Below are 16,398 nucleotides of genomic sequence, written 5' to 3'. Positions count from 1 at the left end.
AGAGGTAAAAGAAATCAGAAGTGAGGTGCTTTAGTACTAGCAGGTAAATTAGAATTTAAGTTAAGGGTAGATTCCAGAACAAACCAAACCTGTCTTCATAAATGGAAGAACATCACGACTATTTCTTTTAATATAAACACTCAAATTTTACAAAACACCACCATCTATAAGGATGGGGGAACATTTTTTTTTAAAACATAATTTTACAATCTGTTTCAACATAAGGCTGAATTCAGAAACAGAATTAGTGTCTTCCATGAAAGAAGGAATAAATGACTGCAAAAAATATTTTATTTCATTGTACTGTTAACCTCCTAACTAGGATTAAATGACAAAGCTTAATGTGACTGCCCTCAAATGCATTTGAAACCATAAGAGGAATGCCATGATTTAGACTGTGGGTTCATAATTTGCATGACTAAATTACATTCTAAATGAAATTTCAAGCCCAGGACATTCCTAATGGAAAATTCCCTAGTAAACCTGCCAAAAGTTCAGAGGAGAAAAATTAACCAACTAACAAAAAAAAACAGTGGAAGCAGAGGTACTTCCCATAGTTTTCTCTTGTAATTTTAGTATCTCAATCTAAGTAAGCAGCAGTTTATGCTAGCTGCTTAATGCCAACACTGGTTTATGCAAGTAATTGTTTTATGAAGTTATTTTTAACTAATTTAAGTTCTTCCTTTTACACTTTGCCATGGTCAGTTTGTTCAAAGATGCTCTCAGTTATTAAGTAAAATAAAGTCCATTTAGAAAAATAAAATGCAGGGGCGCCTGGGTGGCGCAGTCGGTTAAGCGTCCGACTTCAGCCAGGTCACGATCTCGCGGTCCGTGGGTTCGAGCCCCGCGTCGGGCTCTGGGCTGATGGCTCGGAGCCTGGAGCCTGTTTCCGATTCTGTCTCTCCCTCTCTCTCTGCCCCTCCCCCGTTCATGCTCTGTCTCTCTCTGTCCCCCAAAAAATAAATAAACGTTGAAAAAAAAAATTTAAAGAAAAAAAAAAAAAAGAAAAAGAAAATGCATGCCACACTTTGGAAGCCACAAATAATGCTTGTATTTGGCTTTCTCATACATTACTCACTTACTTGCATAATTAGTAGGTCAGTAAGTACTTTTTTTTTTTTTTAAAGTAGCTTCAGAACTTGCCTGTCTTGGCAATTCTAAGAAATAGAAGTCAGTATCCAAAAAATAGCATATACATGTTTGCATTCTTGGACATTCGTATATACCAAATGAATGGAGAAAAGCAATGAGAACCAAAGTTTGGGTGTTAATTAGGTTGTTAGAATAAGGAGTGCACATGGGGAAACCACAAAAAGTATGCAGGGACTTTCTGTAATCAATTCTGAGTTCCAAAGAAGCATCTTCAGATATTTCCTTCCTTCCTTGTCAAAAACAAGTGATTCCATCAAGGATTTCTATTTTTTATATGTTTATGTATTTTGAGAGAAAGAGTATGTGTGTAAGAGAGCATGCATGCATGGGTAAGGCGGGGGAGAGGAGAGAGAGAATCCCAAGCAAGCTCCACACTGCCAGTGCAGAGCTCAACTCAGGACTCAATCCCAAGAACTGTGAGATCATGACCTGAGTTGAAGTCAAGGATTGGATGCTTAACCGACTGATCCACCCAGGCACCGCCCCCCCCCCCCCCCCCCCCCGATCAAGGATTTTTAGAGATCAAGTCAGCCCTATGTAGTATTCCTATTCCAACCTCCTATTGTACTCTTACTTCACAATTAAATGTATCATGTAATTTTTAGAAACCTTATGAACTGGGAGACAAACTACATGATATCTTAAAAGACTTTAAAAATCTACTAAGAAATTGTGGCTAATATATGAGCTGTCAATCATTAAACATTTTAAAAAACCACTTATTATGTTCCAGGCACCAATATACACAAATGAATCTTCACTATTTCCAAACATTTAACTGGATTCTAAGGAATTAGGTGGTTTTCCCATTCCTTAAGAGACTCATCACCCTAAACAGGGCATTCCAGCCTGAATCTGTGTCGAAAAGAATTGCTTGGCAGAGACTGTTTCTAAGCTAATGTTTTCAGACCCTGATGTCCTCCCCAAAGACACAAAGTAATAAAGAGTAAAGTCTTTCTAACAATTTTAGATCCATTTTTCATAGAAGATATAATTTTTTTACAGAGCAAAACCTCACTTAAGTACTACCATGAGGCTATTTAAAGTTTTTATTCATCCTATTCAGTGTGACTATTCATGTTTCACTTTAGAAATATTAAGAGTTTGAATACTCTTACTAATATTCAAAACAGATCTTTCCACAAAATTCTGAATTCCAAAACACCTGGGACCAAGAATTCTAAGTGAGGGATTCTGGGCCTATAATTCATTTCATAAACATCTATGATAGCAAAACACTTCTTTGAAAAACTTTGCATTTTCTAATTTCCGTATTGTTGCCTACCCTGATTCACTGATGGTCTAAACCTTACGTTCTCTCTTGATATCATGTATAGATCATACCCACCTCATTTTTTAGGTCTTTTTGGACTACTAGAGCCTAAGATTTTTCACTATTCCTCTGACTCTATAACCATTCATCTCTATCACTCATTTGGGTATCAATTATTATTATTTTGAACTGCTATTTAAATTTCAGATTAACTTTTCATGTCTTTGCTAAAACCTTTTGTGCATAATTACGTGATTTAATTCTAACATACAGTAACTGAGAACAACTAGCTCTCAATAACATGCAGTCAGATGAATGAGTCCTCAAGAGACAGATGCCCTAAATAATGAAGAATTATAGTTGGAAACAGATATAACACTTAAAAAAATTAGTGTAAATGGCCTATGATGGGAACTGATAAACTACGGAATACTTTATGTATTTTTCTCATTAAAATAAAAAATTGTTGAGCACTATGTGCCAGTTACTGGGCTAACCATTTGAGATTGTGGTGGCAAAGTGACATGGTATTCCTGGCCTCCTGAAACAGTTTAGAGGGCAAGAGAGAATAAGTGGATAAATGTTAATTACTGATTATGATAAGAGCTATGACGACAATAAAGGGGATACTCCTTTATATAAGGTCATCAAGAGAAACTTCCCTGTAAATGTACAGCTGAGTTAAGATATAATGTTGACACTGAGTCAGAACTGCAGAGAGCTGGAGAAAGATCACACTAGAGAGTAGCTGTAAACCCCAAATCTCAAAAGATGGTAAAGGGCTTGTTGGGTCAAGATCAGAAAGAAGTTCAGTATGGATAGAGCTTTGTTAACAATGGAGAAGAGATAAAGTTGTGAAATAAGCAAGAACTGGATCTGGTTTCTATTTTAAGACACTGGGGGGGGGGGGATTGGGACTGGAGGATACTACATGATCTGATTTACATTTTTTTTTTTTTAATTCTAGGCGGAGACTGAGCTAGATGAAGACAAGAACTGAAACAAGTTAGGAAGCTCCTGTAGGAGTCAAACAAGAGAGGACTGGCTTAAACAAGAGTAATACCACAGAAACACAGGATTTTAGCACTCAAAAAGACCTAAACAGCCATTTAATCAAACTTGCTTTATGGAAAGATAAGTCCTAAGAGAGAAGTTAACTTGTTCAAGGTTTTACAGCCAGTGTCAGAGAGAAGCCTGAGACACTTAGGTCAAAATTATAATCACTAAGCCATGCTACTTAACAGGCTGGAATCAAAGGTCTAGCAACTACTGAAAACTAGCACATCATTCCTCAAATTTACCCCTCAAGCTTCAAGTCATCAGCTAAAACTTATGCGAAAAGTAAGTGTCCAATTTGAGCACCTGAAGGTTCAGAGGAAAGTACATAAAGGGTCTGTCTGTTGAGGAATAAAAGTACTCTCAGCTCACACTGCTTAGTGACAGAACTTTTACTTTAAACCCCACAATCTCACATAGGTAATATTAATTTATCTTCTACCTAGGACCCTTTCTTTGGTAGATAAGATGGATCAATCACTAAAACATCACAAATGCTTTTCAAAGTGTTTATCATTCCTGTTCAATCAGAACTCTAAAGTGAATGCAGTTAACAGTAGTCTTGCTCATTAGAAAGAGAACGTCTTAATCATCTTCCTTACTCTTTTCTGCACTATTTCCTGCCCTTCTACCTCTTCACTGCCTATTATCACCATCATCACTTTCATGTCAACAGAAAAATGTTATGAATGCTCTTCTGTCCTTAAAAGCTTGCACATCCTGTCTTCTCTTTGTTGAAGATGATGAAGGTGACAGGACTTTTGAAAGAAAAAAAAGTATAAAAAAATCTAAAATAGAGAAAATTTCATACAAATTTTTTTTCAGCTAGCAACTAAAACTGCATAAGCAATAGCCAGTGCTATTAATTGTGATTAATTTGGGTGTCCTGAACCTAAAATATAATCTCAGTATGTTCCTTAGTTCAGAACAGCTGACCAGGTAATTGTTTAATATAGAGAGAACTAAAGCTTCCTATTAAATTCCCTCCCCCTCACTGTGGAATTAGCTTTTGTAGGCAGGAGTTCTATAATGCTTACTCCTCAAAGCTACCCCAAAGTTAGCACTTTTACACTTACTCCTCTACACCACTCCACGCCTCTGCCTCTTCCTCTTCTGTCAACGCTGTTCTTTCAAACAGTGGAACTCAGACTCACTACTCTTCACAGAACACATCCATTTTATTATCTCTAGGGAAATAACTGGCACTAAATTTCTAAGAAATTAAGTACAGTATAAGCTACAACTTACCCACCTTCTTTCATAATCTGAAACTTATTACTTGAACTGAATGCAGATTAGCCTAAAACTCCTTTAAAATTCGGAACTGGGGTGCCTGGGTGACTCAGTCGGTTAAGTGTGTCTGACTCTTAGTTTTTGCTCAGGTCATAATCTCCCCGTTTGTGAGTTCGAGCCCCACATCATGCTCTGTGCTGACAGTGCAGAACTGCTTGGGACTCTCTCTCTCCCTCTCTCTCAAAAATAAATAAACTTTACAGTAAGTAAAAAAAATAAAAGATTTGGAGCTGTTCTATGACATGAAGTTTATAAAAATCCTTAACAAGGATTGCTACAACTGTTCCTAAACAAGCATGAAAGAACAACTTTCTCTCAGAAGAACTTACATTTGTTTTAAAGGTATCTACTAAAGGGGCTCTTGGGTGGTTCAGTCGGTTGAGCATCTGAGTCTTGATTTTGGCTCAGGTCATGATTCCAGGGCTGTGGGATCTGCATTTGGGTCTATGCTAAGTGTGGAGCCTGATAAAGACTCTCTCTCCCCCTCTTACCTTCCCCACCTTGTGCATGCTAAAATTTAAAAAATATATACATTTTAAAATGTATCCACTAAAGGTAGACAACACAGCAAATTCTCAGGTCAAAGAGACATTATTAAACTTGAAATGAGAAGAAAATTGATAGCTTCACTACAGGAAAGCTACTAAATATTCTAAAATCATGAAAGTCAACTATTAAAAAAACTACCTTAAGGTTATGTCAGAATTTGGGCACACGTACAATCTATGTATAGATGAATTACCAGGTGTACAAAACAAATATTAAAACCAAGAAATAGGCTTAAAAAATAATAATCAGCTAATCTGTTACTATGATCAAAAGTTGAATGGAATGCTCAAGAAGCCTATTAAAAAAGTCAACCTAAAATGACTACATATTAATAAGAGATTTCAAGATGAAGCACATGAAAACATAGCTTCACTATTTATCTATGGTTCCTATTCTTACATTCCCCTCCAACATAAATCAAAGATGGTAAACACTGAGAACAAAGCATGGAAAAATGAGTGTACAAAAAGGTGAATAATAACCACACAGCTGGAAACATTTAGTAGCCTTAAATGTCGATATTCTCTTTTGATACTACACCAAAACTTGACAACTGGTTGCAATATACTGGAACGGAAACCTTACCAAAAAACTTTAGATCTGCCGGAATATTAAAACCCATTGGTTTAATGGAAGGATTTCTTACCCATGCATGATTTTGTAACATCATGCATTGGTCACTTAGAAAACACTTGTACAGAGTTATGTGGATCTTCAAATGTTGACACATTATATATTCTTTTTAAAAAACTATCTTCTTTAACATCACTAATATCATCAGAAAATTTTTTCTAAATATTGGGAAGCTGTCAAGAGCACAGTGGCTGATATAAATTTTCCAAAATTCTAATTTTCACTTGAAAACTGGAACTTTATCATTGACCATAAATACTGTTGATCCTTTCCTTAAAGCAACAGGCTCATTTTGTTTATTATGGAGAAAATGTCTCCCCAGTACCCAAGTCTGAATAACTGTAGTTTTTCAGGGACTCTTTAAAGTAAAAATGGTATTCATGAAAAAAGTGGCTGGTTCAGCTTGCAACTCAAATTACACAAATGCTTTTCCTATAGACAACTGTTATATCTTCAATATGCCAGCAAAAACAGTGTTTCAAGCAATCTTTTCATTCTGTCATAGTATATTGAAATAATATGTACAAGAGCCAAGATTTGATTAAAAAACAAAAAAAAAACAATTTTTTTTTGTTTTTTTACTTCTTCATCAAATGCATTTAGGTGAGTGAAGTTTTTTGTTTCTGGTTTTTGTTTTTTTGTGCATGGCAGTGAAGAATACAATGACTATGAATACAGCGTGGTGCTCTGACTTGACTGGTTCTAAGGTGCCCTAAATTTTACCCACCACTGCTTTTGTACCATTGGTACACATGTCAACGCAGTAAAAAAGGTAAAGAACATCTCAGTATTATTGTAAAATCAGTTTTGTATGTGCAGACTCCTGAAAATGTTCACGCAACCCCAAGGATTCTTTGGAGCATACTTTGAAAACCACTGAGCTAGACAATTTGTTATGCTGTTCACAATCACAATGATTTTGTCTTAGTCCTTATTCATACATTAATAACAGTCTTAAAAATCAACTTCAGCTGGAAGAAGCAATGCTACAGAGGAATAAAAGTTTTATAGAACAAGAACTAATACTACATTAGTATAGTCTCTATAATAATTTACGGATAATACTCCACTTAATCCTCAACAACCCAAGGGATGCCTGGGTGGCTCAGTGGGTTAAGCATCTGACTCAAGTCATGATCTCACAGTTGTGAGATCAAGCCGTGTGTTGGGCTCCAAGCCCTCTCCCCCTGCCCCTCATCGGTGTGTGCACTCTCTTAAAAAAAAAAAATCCTAGGGGCGCCTGGGTGGCGCAGTCGGTTAAGCGTCCGACTTCAGCCAGGTCACGATCTCGCGGTCAGTGAGTTCGAGCCCCGCGTCGGGCTCAGGGCTGACAGCTCGGAGCCTGGAGCCTATTTCCGATTCTGTGTCTCCCTCTCTCTCTGACCCTCCCCCGTTCATGCTCTGTCTCTCTCTGTCCCCAAAATAAATAAACGTTGAAAAAAAAAAATTCTAAAAAAAAAAATCCTCAACAACTCTAATATATGTTATTTTTCCCACTGAGGAACCACGAGTAGGAAAACTTCAGAAAGGGAAGTACAAATTTTGCCTAAAACTTCATTGTACTGGTGGAATTATAAGTGATATTGTCTTCTTTGTATTCTTCTGCGTTCTAAAACACTTTAACAAGAAAATTAAAAAGACAAACATTTAAAAATGCAGCCAATCTTACCAATACAAACCCAGTGCAATTTCAAGTTGAAGAATTTCAAGAGCAGAAGAAAATACACACATATTTGTATACTTCATCCCTATCCTTATTATTTGTACAGTATAGAATTCAAGATTACCAAAGGATTCCTCAGTTTTGTTATCAAGTAACTTAAACATAACTTATAAATCTTAGAAGTAGCAGCTATAACTTTGTTAGCATAAAATAGTAATATTCTCACTGCAACCTTAAAACACAAGGTAACAGTTGGATGCAATATGCATACCACTTTGACACCAAAAACCTATTAATTAAACAGTTTATATTTACAGTTTTTATTTTATCGATATCCTCAGTTCCATTAACTTTCAGAAAGTCTCCCAATTTTTTTTAGAATAAAGTGACTTGGAAAAATATATTCCAATGTATAAACTTTAGAAGTATAAATTTTAGAAGACACAGATAATTAGAACTTTATTTTACATAACATTTTCCATTTCCTTTCCAGAAGCCTTTGCCAAAAACTGCTATTACATGGACAAAACAGATTTTCTTTCATCTTTTTTCTCTTCCTACAAAGCAGAGGAAGGCAACAGGTAATCTACCAGTGAGGCTATCAGTTCTGTGTATGTTTTCAAGAAAAAGTTATTTAATGAAATGCTAAGTTTTGAATAAGAAAAAATGTCTATTTTATTAAAAGTACATATTTACTGAAATAAATTTTCAGAGCAACTACTGAAAAATTCAGCAAGATCTATAATGTAGTGAAGGTGCTGATTCCAAGTCAATAATTTAAAGCAATCAAAATTATTTATAACTGTTTTTAAATAGATGTTCTCTTCCTTTAATATCTTTATTGAGTCTATCTGTACAACAGTTAAAAACATTCAATTCCTCACCACTGGAAAAAACTACCTAGCAAATTATCTCATAAGATCAGAATCCAGTTTAAATTTAAAAGGTCTCACTGGTTACATACATAAAATATAAAAGGTATATAAAGGAGCTTATCTACAAAATTATAAAATAGCATAACTATAAGAGTAAGCTTTAGAAGCCAGCTCAATGTAAAAATCCAGAATCAGAACATTAATTACTCTCTGTGGTTAGAAAGACTAAGATTCTTAATTTAAAAGTAAACATATTTCTAGTACTCAAGTACCTCAAATACAAATAATTTTAATCATAGTTATATTCCAGATACTGTTCTGTATAATAAAAACCAGATGGAAATTCTGCAGTTCATGTTGCAAGTATTTTTTCTTTTGGTCATTTAAATATTATTTAAAACCTGGTACATTTCCCTAAATATTCATTTCTTTCTTTTATAAATTTAAGGTTCCTTAGAAACAGTTTAAAAATTCTTGATCCTGTGTTAATGCAGAACAAAAATTCTTTTTAAATTGCTACTGAAATAATAATCACTTGCTGTATACCCTTAATTTGACTAACATCAGGAATAAACACATCAAAGCTAGCAAGTATGGAATACTGGTATTTCTTTTTGTTTGTGGCACATTTTAAAAAGTGATTTTAATTCTTTAAAGGCAGCACAAAAATGGTTCTTCTTTAAATGTCTTTAAAACAGAAATTCCATGGGGTCCCTGGATGGCTCAGTCCGTTAAGTGTCCAACTGTCAATTTCAGCTCAGATCATGATTTTATGGTTTGTAACATCAAGCCCCACATCGCTCCATGCTCATGCTGAGCATGGAGCCTGCTGGGAATTCTCTGTCTGTCCTCCGCCACCCCCCATGGTCCAGGTGCATGCTCTCTCCTCCCCCCCTCACCCCCCAAAAGAGAAATTCTATGGAAAAGGGATTGGTCTTAAAATCCAGTGTTCAACTAGGCTCAAAGTATAGCAAGCCAGTCTTTATTGCAAATGGATAAATTCATTCTATTTTTTGTAGCTACTGCTTCCAATGTATTCATGAGATTTCCAAAGAATTAATAAACTAAAGACTTAAGTTCTCAAATGGTAATTAGTACCTTTTGATACTACTGCAAAATATCTAAGAACACTGAAAAATATTTGGCTTCAGCCCAAGTGTTTCAGCACATGGTACTCCCGTTTATTGAAAAATTTGTTCAATGTTATAATGAATCATTGCATCAGCCAAAATAACTGTTCCTTAACTTTTTCTAAAAGAAATTTAACTTAAAAAGGCTAATAGTAAAAACTTCAGCCTAATCTCTTAGACTATGGAGTCCTCAAAAAAAGAGGGGAAAAATAATCAAGGCACATATTTAGTCACAACTTTATGTGGTCTCACAAAGTTTAAGATAAATCTTTATCAAGTTTTCTCTAGACTGAACATGTGATATCACTGTCATAACAAAAAAAGAGCACTTTTGAATATTTAGTTCACAAAGACTAAACTATTCCTGGTGTGTCAAATTTAGACAGCACAGATCAATACCCACTGTCTTTATATACACACATATACACGGGAACATGTTATTGTAAGTCTAGGAAAATGACACGTGTATCAATAAGATCTTGGTATTATTCAGTAATAAAATTACCTATTTAAAATCACACATTTGGGAAAAAACTAAATATCTGTGTAAAACAGTGAAATTTTCTTTGTATCCAGATCTAGTTCACACATTAATTTTACTTCCCTAACAGATATTTATCAAATACCTACAACAAAAGTCAAAACTGAACGAGCAATTTCTCATCCCAATCTCAGACTTTCTACTTAAAACAACATGTATAATTAGTTACCATGTTATCAATCTCTGCATAGGCCTTCTACCAGTCTTGAATTACATTGAAGATACACTTAATATGATATTTATGTACATGATCAAAGTTTTAGGATTAATTCTTCATTACAACTCAATAGATGCCCCTTAGCATGGAGGCTTACTTTCCTTTCATATAGCAAAGAGAAATGTTGGAATTTTATAGTTAAGGATTATCTTGAGGATAAAATGAAAATCAGTTTGTAAAATTAAAAGGATCCCAAAGCCAATGTGTTAATGTTTATTTCTGAAGGAAGACAAAGTGCTCTCCAAATAGTCTCTCTTTAATGTTTACTACAATTATTTTTTCTACCTAAATGCTAAACCCTTATGTGCAAAGGCAAGGTTCTCAGAACTAAGATTATAATGGGGAATGAAATGAATCAGTTCCTCCCCTCATTATGCTTACATTTAACAAACTGGTATTATCTATGTGCAATGTACCACGTACATGTGCAATGTACGTGCTTTGGGGCATACAAAGAAGACATCCTGTCCTTGGACTTTACAATTTAGAGTAATAGATAACAAAAATCATACGAATAATGACAACAGAACAGTAGCAGAATGTTGGAAGTGATAGGTGTCATAGCAAGAGAGGACTTTCCTGGAATGGAGCAGGGGGTATTACGGAGAGAATGCAAAAGACAGAGCAATTATTTTCATGCCCCCATCACATTTTTTAAATTAAGCCAGTGTATTATTGGGCTCTTCAGTTGTATTGATACCTCGAACATTAAAACAAAACTGGCTACAGGTGTTTTAAAGATCTGCTTTGGGGCTTCCTCAGATAAGACAACATCACAATTTATTGTGAATGCCAAACAAGAAAATCCAAAGTGAAAACACTTGGTGCAGTGCAGAGTTTAAAAGCAAAGATGGGCTCAAATAAGACACTCATTCAGGGTTCTGTGTCCTTAAAGTTATTTAACCTCCTTGACTGTCAATTTCCTCTCCTAAAATCTGGAAATGAAACTACCCAAGTGGTTCTTCCACACTATTTGACTAAGGTACCAATCGTTTTGTGTATGATTACTATCCTGTAAAAATGTAATTCACTATAAAAATACTTTATTTCTTCTTCCAGTTTCTCTATTACATACTGTCCTAAAAGTCCGCAAGGCCACTAACTAATCTTATCTTTTCTAGGCCTCAGTTTCCTCCTCCATAAAATGAGAGGGTGGGACTGGATGACCTAAATAGTCCCTTCCGGCTCTTAAAAAGTCCCATGACTCCGTTATGACTCAAATACTATTCAAGAGTCAGCTTTCAGGAGTGATAGGACGTTGAAGTTAAATGAATATCTCCCTTCTTTTATGTTACTTCTTGCTAAGATAAGATTTTGTTGAGCAAGTCTAAACAGCTTTCTAATTACAAAAAAGTCAAAAATTTACAAGTTAGAAGCTTTAAGTTGTAAGCACTCGATATATATTAGATGCTACCAGCAAAACAAAAATCCAATTAGACTGAATTAATTTTAAAATCACGATGTTCACTTAGCGTCAACTTCTACCCCGTTAAAAATGTAATTTCCCGTTACTGTAATACAGAACTGCTTATGTTCCTTCCAAACAAGAGTTGCAGGGCAAAAATGCTTTGCTAAACTAATAAATGTGTGGGGCGGGGGGGGGGGGGGGGGGGGAGGGGAAGCAAATCTTGTACTTAAACTCGCAAGGATGATCTTTTCTCCAAAAGCCATCAGTTCTTTTCAGAAGAAAAATCCAAATGGCCCAGTTAACTGGGGACAGTTTTAAATAAAATTCATGGTGCTGACAGTTTTAAGATTAGACACATCGAGATGGCGAAAAAGAGAAGACGACAAACTTCCTGGATTTTGTCTCCCTCTGTAAGAGAAAAGAGATTTCCTCTTGCTGACGAAAGGAAAGGCCCCTTTAACAGTTTTTCCCTACGCGGTGGCTGCTGCCAGACTAGGTGGGGCTCCCTCCGCTGCCTTCCTCCTGCCACTTCCCGCAACAAATGGAGCAAACCAGTCCCGTTTCAGGCAAACTTTTTCCCTGTCAGGCTGGAGCCTGCAGGGCGCCGGGGAGTGGTTTCCCCGAACGCTCCCCGTCCTGGCTCGGGGCTGGGGGAAGCTGGGTCTTCTCAAAGGACAACTTTCTGGTTTCCGTTCTAACTTCCACCCACACCCAGGAGGGCACAGGGGTGGCCAGCGAAGGGGCTCCGGCGCGGGGTACTAGTGTTCCGGGGAGCCCGGCGGGGGACGGCGGGCAGCGGGAGAGGCTGCGGCGGCCGCGGGCAGGAGGGAGCGAGCGGGTGGTGGGGGGGGGGGGCCTCGGGCTCTCACTTCCTCCGCCATATTTCAGACATTTGACCCCTTCCGCAAAGCGCGCTGTTCCCCGGCGGCGGCGGCGGCGGCTCGTCCCCGCCGGCCCGGGAGGCAGCGCGTTCGCCGGCCGGCCGCCGGGCCCTCGCACCACCTGCCGCGCGCCGTGAAGCCGCCGCCGCGGCCGCCAGGGTCCCTGACCGCCGCGCGCGCCCCGCCCGGCCCGCACCGCACCCCACCCGCTCCCCTCAGCCGGCGCCCGGCCCCCGCCCCGCGCGGCCGCCGCCACTGCCGCCGCTCCCCTCAGCGGCCACGCACACACTCTGCGAACCTCTCACGCTGTCACCGGGTCCCCGCAGCCCGCGTCGCCCCGTGCCTTGCGCTCCCTCCGGGTCGCTGCTCCGGCGCCACGGCGGTCCTGCCGCTGCCGCCGCCGCCGCCGCTCGGGCTGGTTTACACGCCTGACTCTGGGCGAGGTTTGGCGGTGTCGCCTTGACGTCAGGCGTTCAGCCTCGCTCTCGCTTCCGTCCGCGGGCGGGGCGCGCGGGTGCGCGGCCGAGGAAGGGGCGGGGCCGCGGGGCGGAGCGAGGGGGAGCCGAGGGGGCGGGGCTTTGCGCGCCGCCGCAGCGCAGGCCGGACCCACGCGGCGCCCTTCGCGGCAGCGTTTTCTCCGCGGTGTTTCTCTCTCTGCTCTCGTCCCCCTTTCAGCTTCGCCTGGGCCACCTGGTTCGGGACCCATAGGCGTGTCGGCTTCGCTGACTTCAGCGGGTTACAGTGGTGCGAAGGGCTTAGAAACCCTCCGAAACTTAAAAGATGCGTTTATTGCGAACTGTAATTCAGTCACCAACGCCACCTAACAGTTGGTGCTCGCGTATTCCTTTGTGCTGGGGAAAGTGGCTGGGAAGTAACTGAGCGTGCAGTTTCCACACCTAGAGCTCCCGTGAAGGAAGCCAGGCCAGGGCACGGTCTTTTTCATTCTTCAAAGGGTTTTTCTCTTGACAAGTATTTCAAACACTGGTGTCTTAACTCGGGTGAACTCTTTGTCCAAATTACCCTGCCAAACTCATTTAACAAACCTATGATCCCAAACAACTTTGTACTTAAATCAACTATTTATATGAATAAAGTAAATTGCATATTTAAATGCATGACTCGGGCACTTTAGCGGGTTACTCATAGGTAGGTTTATGGTGAGGCTACTGGGCGACAGAAAGCATTCTCTGTTCCAAAAATGCCTTGTTCCAAAAAGGGCGGGAACTTGACAAGGGAACTTACATTATTAGAGAAAAGACTAAAATATAAATACCCGTCTTACAAAATATCAGCTCTTTTATGAAAGGAAGTTTTGATGGAAGAAGAGATTCAAAGAGAGAGTAAGTGCAGGAAAAAGTCAGACTTGGGAGGTAATTGAAAACTAACGTTTGCTTAGTTCAGTTTAACTTTATTCTTTTTTTTAATGAATTTATTTATTTTGAGAGAGAGAGTGCGAGCAGGGGAGGGGCAGAGAGGAGAGAGAGAATCCCAAGTAGGCTCCTCGCTGTTGGCACAGAGCCCGTTTGGGGGTTCCGATCTCACAAACGGTGAGATCGTGACCTGAGCGAAAATCAGGAGTCAGACGCTTAACCCAATGAGCCATCCAGGTGCCCCCACTTGATTCTTAAAATAAGTTTTTATGAACTTTGATAAATTTGGAAGAGTAATGAGAAGTATGATTAATTTCACTCCTGTAAAGAATACTAGCAATTGAAAACTAACCAAGTTAAAGAATATTCAAGAATGAATTATAATTTGCCTGTTTTCTGTATGTAAGTGCTTTCTAGGTATCTCGCAATTTAGATGAATTGAATGTTACATATTTCTGCAATTTCCATTTCCTTAGAAAACCCCTTTTTAATGGAAATTTCAAAGGCAAATTTCAGAGCAGTCTTTAGGAATTATTATAAAATCTAAATGAATGAATTTTAAATAAATTTGACTTGACTTTGCATGAAACTTTGATCAAGTCTGAAAGCCTGAAACTCTTAAGTTCATGGAAGCAGATGTTACTTGAGTATACCAGTGTTTTTTCTTCTTTCTCTCAACTTTCCTTGACTTTCCAGCATTTGATATTTTTTTTTTTTTTCAAAGCTCGTGTTAGAAGTTTGGAGTTAGGATTATTTAGACTTTGAGGGAATACTTTATTTTAATTAAAAATACATTTGTTTCTCTTTTAATAGACTAGAAATCATTACACTTGTATCAAACTATTATCTTTATGCAGAGAATGCGAGAATCTGCATGTCTCAGCACCAAACTCTTCTTGAAATCTTCACCAGGATATTCCACCGGCAACTTCAACTGGTCATGCATGCCAACTGAACTCACCATCTTTTGTCATCAAACTAGTTTCTTCTCCTCTTCTTTTGTTAATCGTATCACCATCTTTTAAATTAAACAGTTTCCCAGCCTGATCCTCCTTTCTCTGCCTTTTCTCAAATCATCAGTCAGTTGGCACATCTATAAGTAATTCTTTTCTACTGAGACCACACTTGTTTAGGTTGGCACTACCGTCTCAACTCCTTGACTTTAGCCACACCTTCCTACCTTGCCTGGTGGCCTCCTGTCTATGCCTCCTGTGATTTATTCTACACGTCGTTGCCAGATGAGTTATCTTAACGCATATTGAGCAAGTCAGTCTCTTCCTCAAAAAGCCTTCAGTTACCCTGTTGCCCTACCAAAATAAAATCCTTGTATAATATCTTATTTTCCTTCTTACTGAACACTGCCTTACAGTCAGAGTGGACTTTACGCCCAAATATAGTGCTGTCCCACTGCTCTGGTGTGGTATAGGTGATCTCCTTTGCCTGAAGCGTTCCTTCCCACTCCTGCCCGCTATTCAAGGTCCATTTACTTTCTCCAGGAAAGACTGTCTTTCTAATCTAATATGGTCTGATATTTTCAATCGAACGTGGTTTCTTCTCTTTTGAATCCCTGTAACACCCTATGGCTCTTTTTTTTTTTTTGGTCACTTGTTTTCTACCTTCCTCCAGAACAGGAGTTTGCAAACTTTTTCTGTAAAGAGCTGGATGGTAAATATTTAGGGCTTTTGCCAGATGGTCCCTGTTGCAGCTACTCAACTCTAACTTTGTTGTGCAAAAACAGCCATAGGATACGTAACAAATGAGTGTGGCTGTGTTCTAATAAAACTTTCTTTATGGACACTAAAATTTTAATTTCATATAATTTGCACATGTCACAAATCCCCGCCCCCCTTCTTCTCCCCCTGTTCCTCCTCCTGCTTCTCCTTCCATTTAAAAATGTGAAAACCGGGGTGCCTGGGTGGCGCAGTCGGTTAAGCGTCCGACTTCAGCCAGGTCACGATCTCGCGGTCCGTGAGTTCGAGCCCCGCGTCGGGCTCTGGGCTGACGGCTCAGAGCCTGGAGCCTGTTTCCGACTCTGTGTCTCCCTCTCTCTCTGCCCCTCCCCCGTTCATGCTCTGTCTCTCTCTGTCCCAAAAAATAAATAAACGTTGAAAAAAAAAATTAAAAAAAAAATGTGAAAACCATTCTTAGCCCCTGGTTGTACAAAACCAGGCAGTGGGGCTGTTTGCCCTACTGTGCTCAGGGCCAGCTTCATGGATGTGTATCGGGGTCCTGTGCTTAGAAAGGCTCAATGATCAGTTTAATGCTCTGATGTTACCATCTTGAAATTTTAAATAATTTTTGAGCAGGAGGCCTGCATTTTTTTAAGTTATTTTGAGAGACAGAGAGAGAGAGAGAGA

The 16,398-nt window shown here is 38.9% G+C and overlaps 2 protein-coding genes across 2 annotated transcripts in view; both read right to left on the bottom strand.

Annotated features, from left to right (window-relative positions):
* RAP1B (RAP1B, member of RAS oncogene family) overlaps positions 1-13,054 on the bottom strand; it is a 45,890-nt gene extending 32,836 nt beyond the window's left edge. Inside the window, exon 1 of the mRNA XM_030323166.1 lies at positions 12,970-13,054. The gene's annotated coding sequence lies outside the window, so the exon portion shown is untranslated. The remainder of the gene's footprint in view (positions 1-12,969) is intronic.
* On the bottom strand, positions 12,373-13,377 carry LOC115518759 (translation initiation factor IF-2-like). The gene is made up of 2 exons (XM_030322293.1): positions 12,977-13,377; positions 12,373-12,940 (listed from the first exon to the last, which is right to left on the bottom strand). Exons 1-2 carry the CDS (start codon positions 13,375-13,377, stop codon positions 12,373-12,375), a joined length of 969 nt encoding a protein of 322 aa, XP_030178153.1.
* Between the last annotated feature and the right edge of the window lie 3,021 nt (positions 13,378-16,398).

Source organism: Lynx canadensis, chromosome B4 (genome assembly GCF_007474595.2).
Source record: "Lynx canadensis isolate LIC74 chromosome B4, mLynCan4.pri.v2, whole genome shotgun sequence".
NCBI lineage: Eukaryota > Metazoa > Chordata > Mammalia > Carnivora > Felidae > Lynx > Lynx canadensis.
Note: the sequence above shows the minus strand (reverse complement) of the source record. Positions and strands in the feature narration are given on the sequence as shown.

Bases quoted from the DNA above. Each gene is read 5' to 3' on its own strand.
- LOC115518759 (XM_030322293.1), bottom strand. From the start codon at position 13,377: ATGGGTCCCGAACCAGGTGGCCCAGGCGAAGCTGAAAGGGGGACGAGA. The intron at 12,941-12,976 runs GTGAGAGGTTCG...GTGGCCGCTGAG, and splicing joins TGCGGGGACCCGGTGACAGC to GGGAGCGGCGGCAGTGGCGG.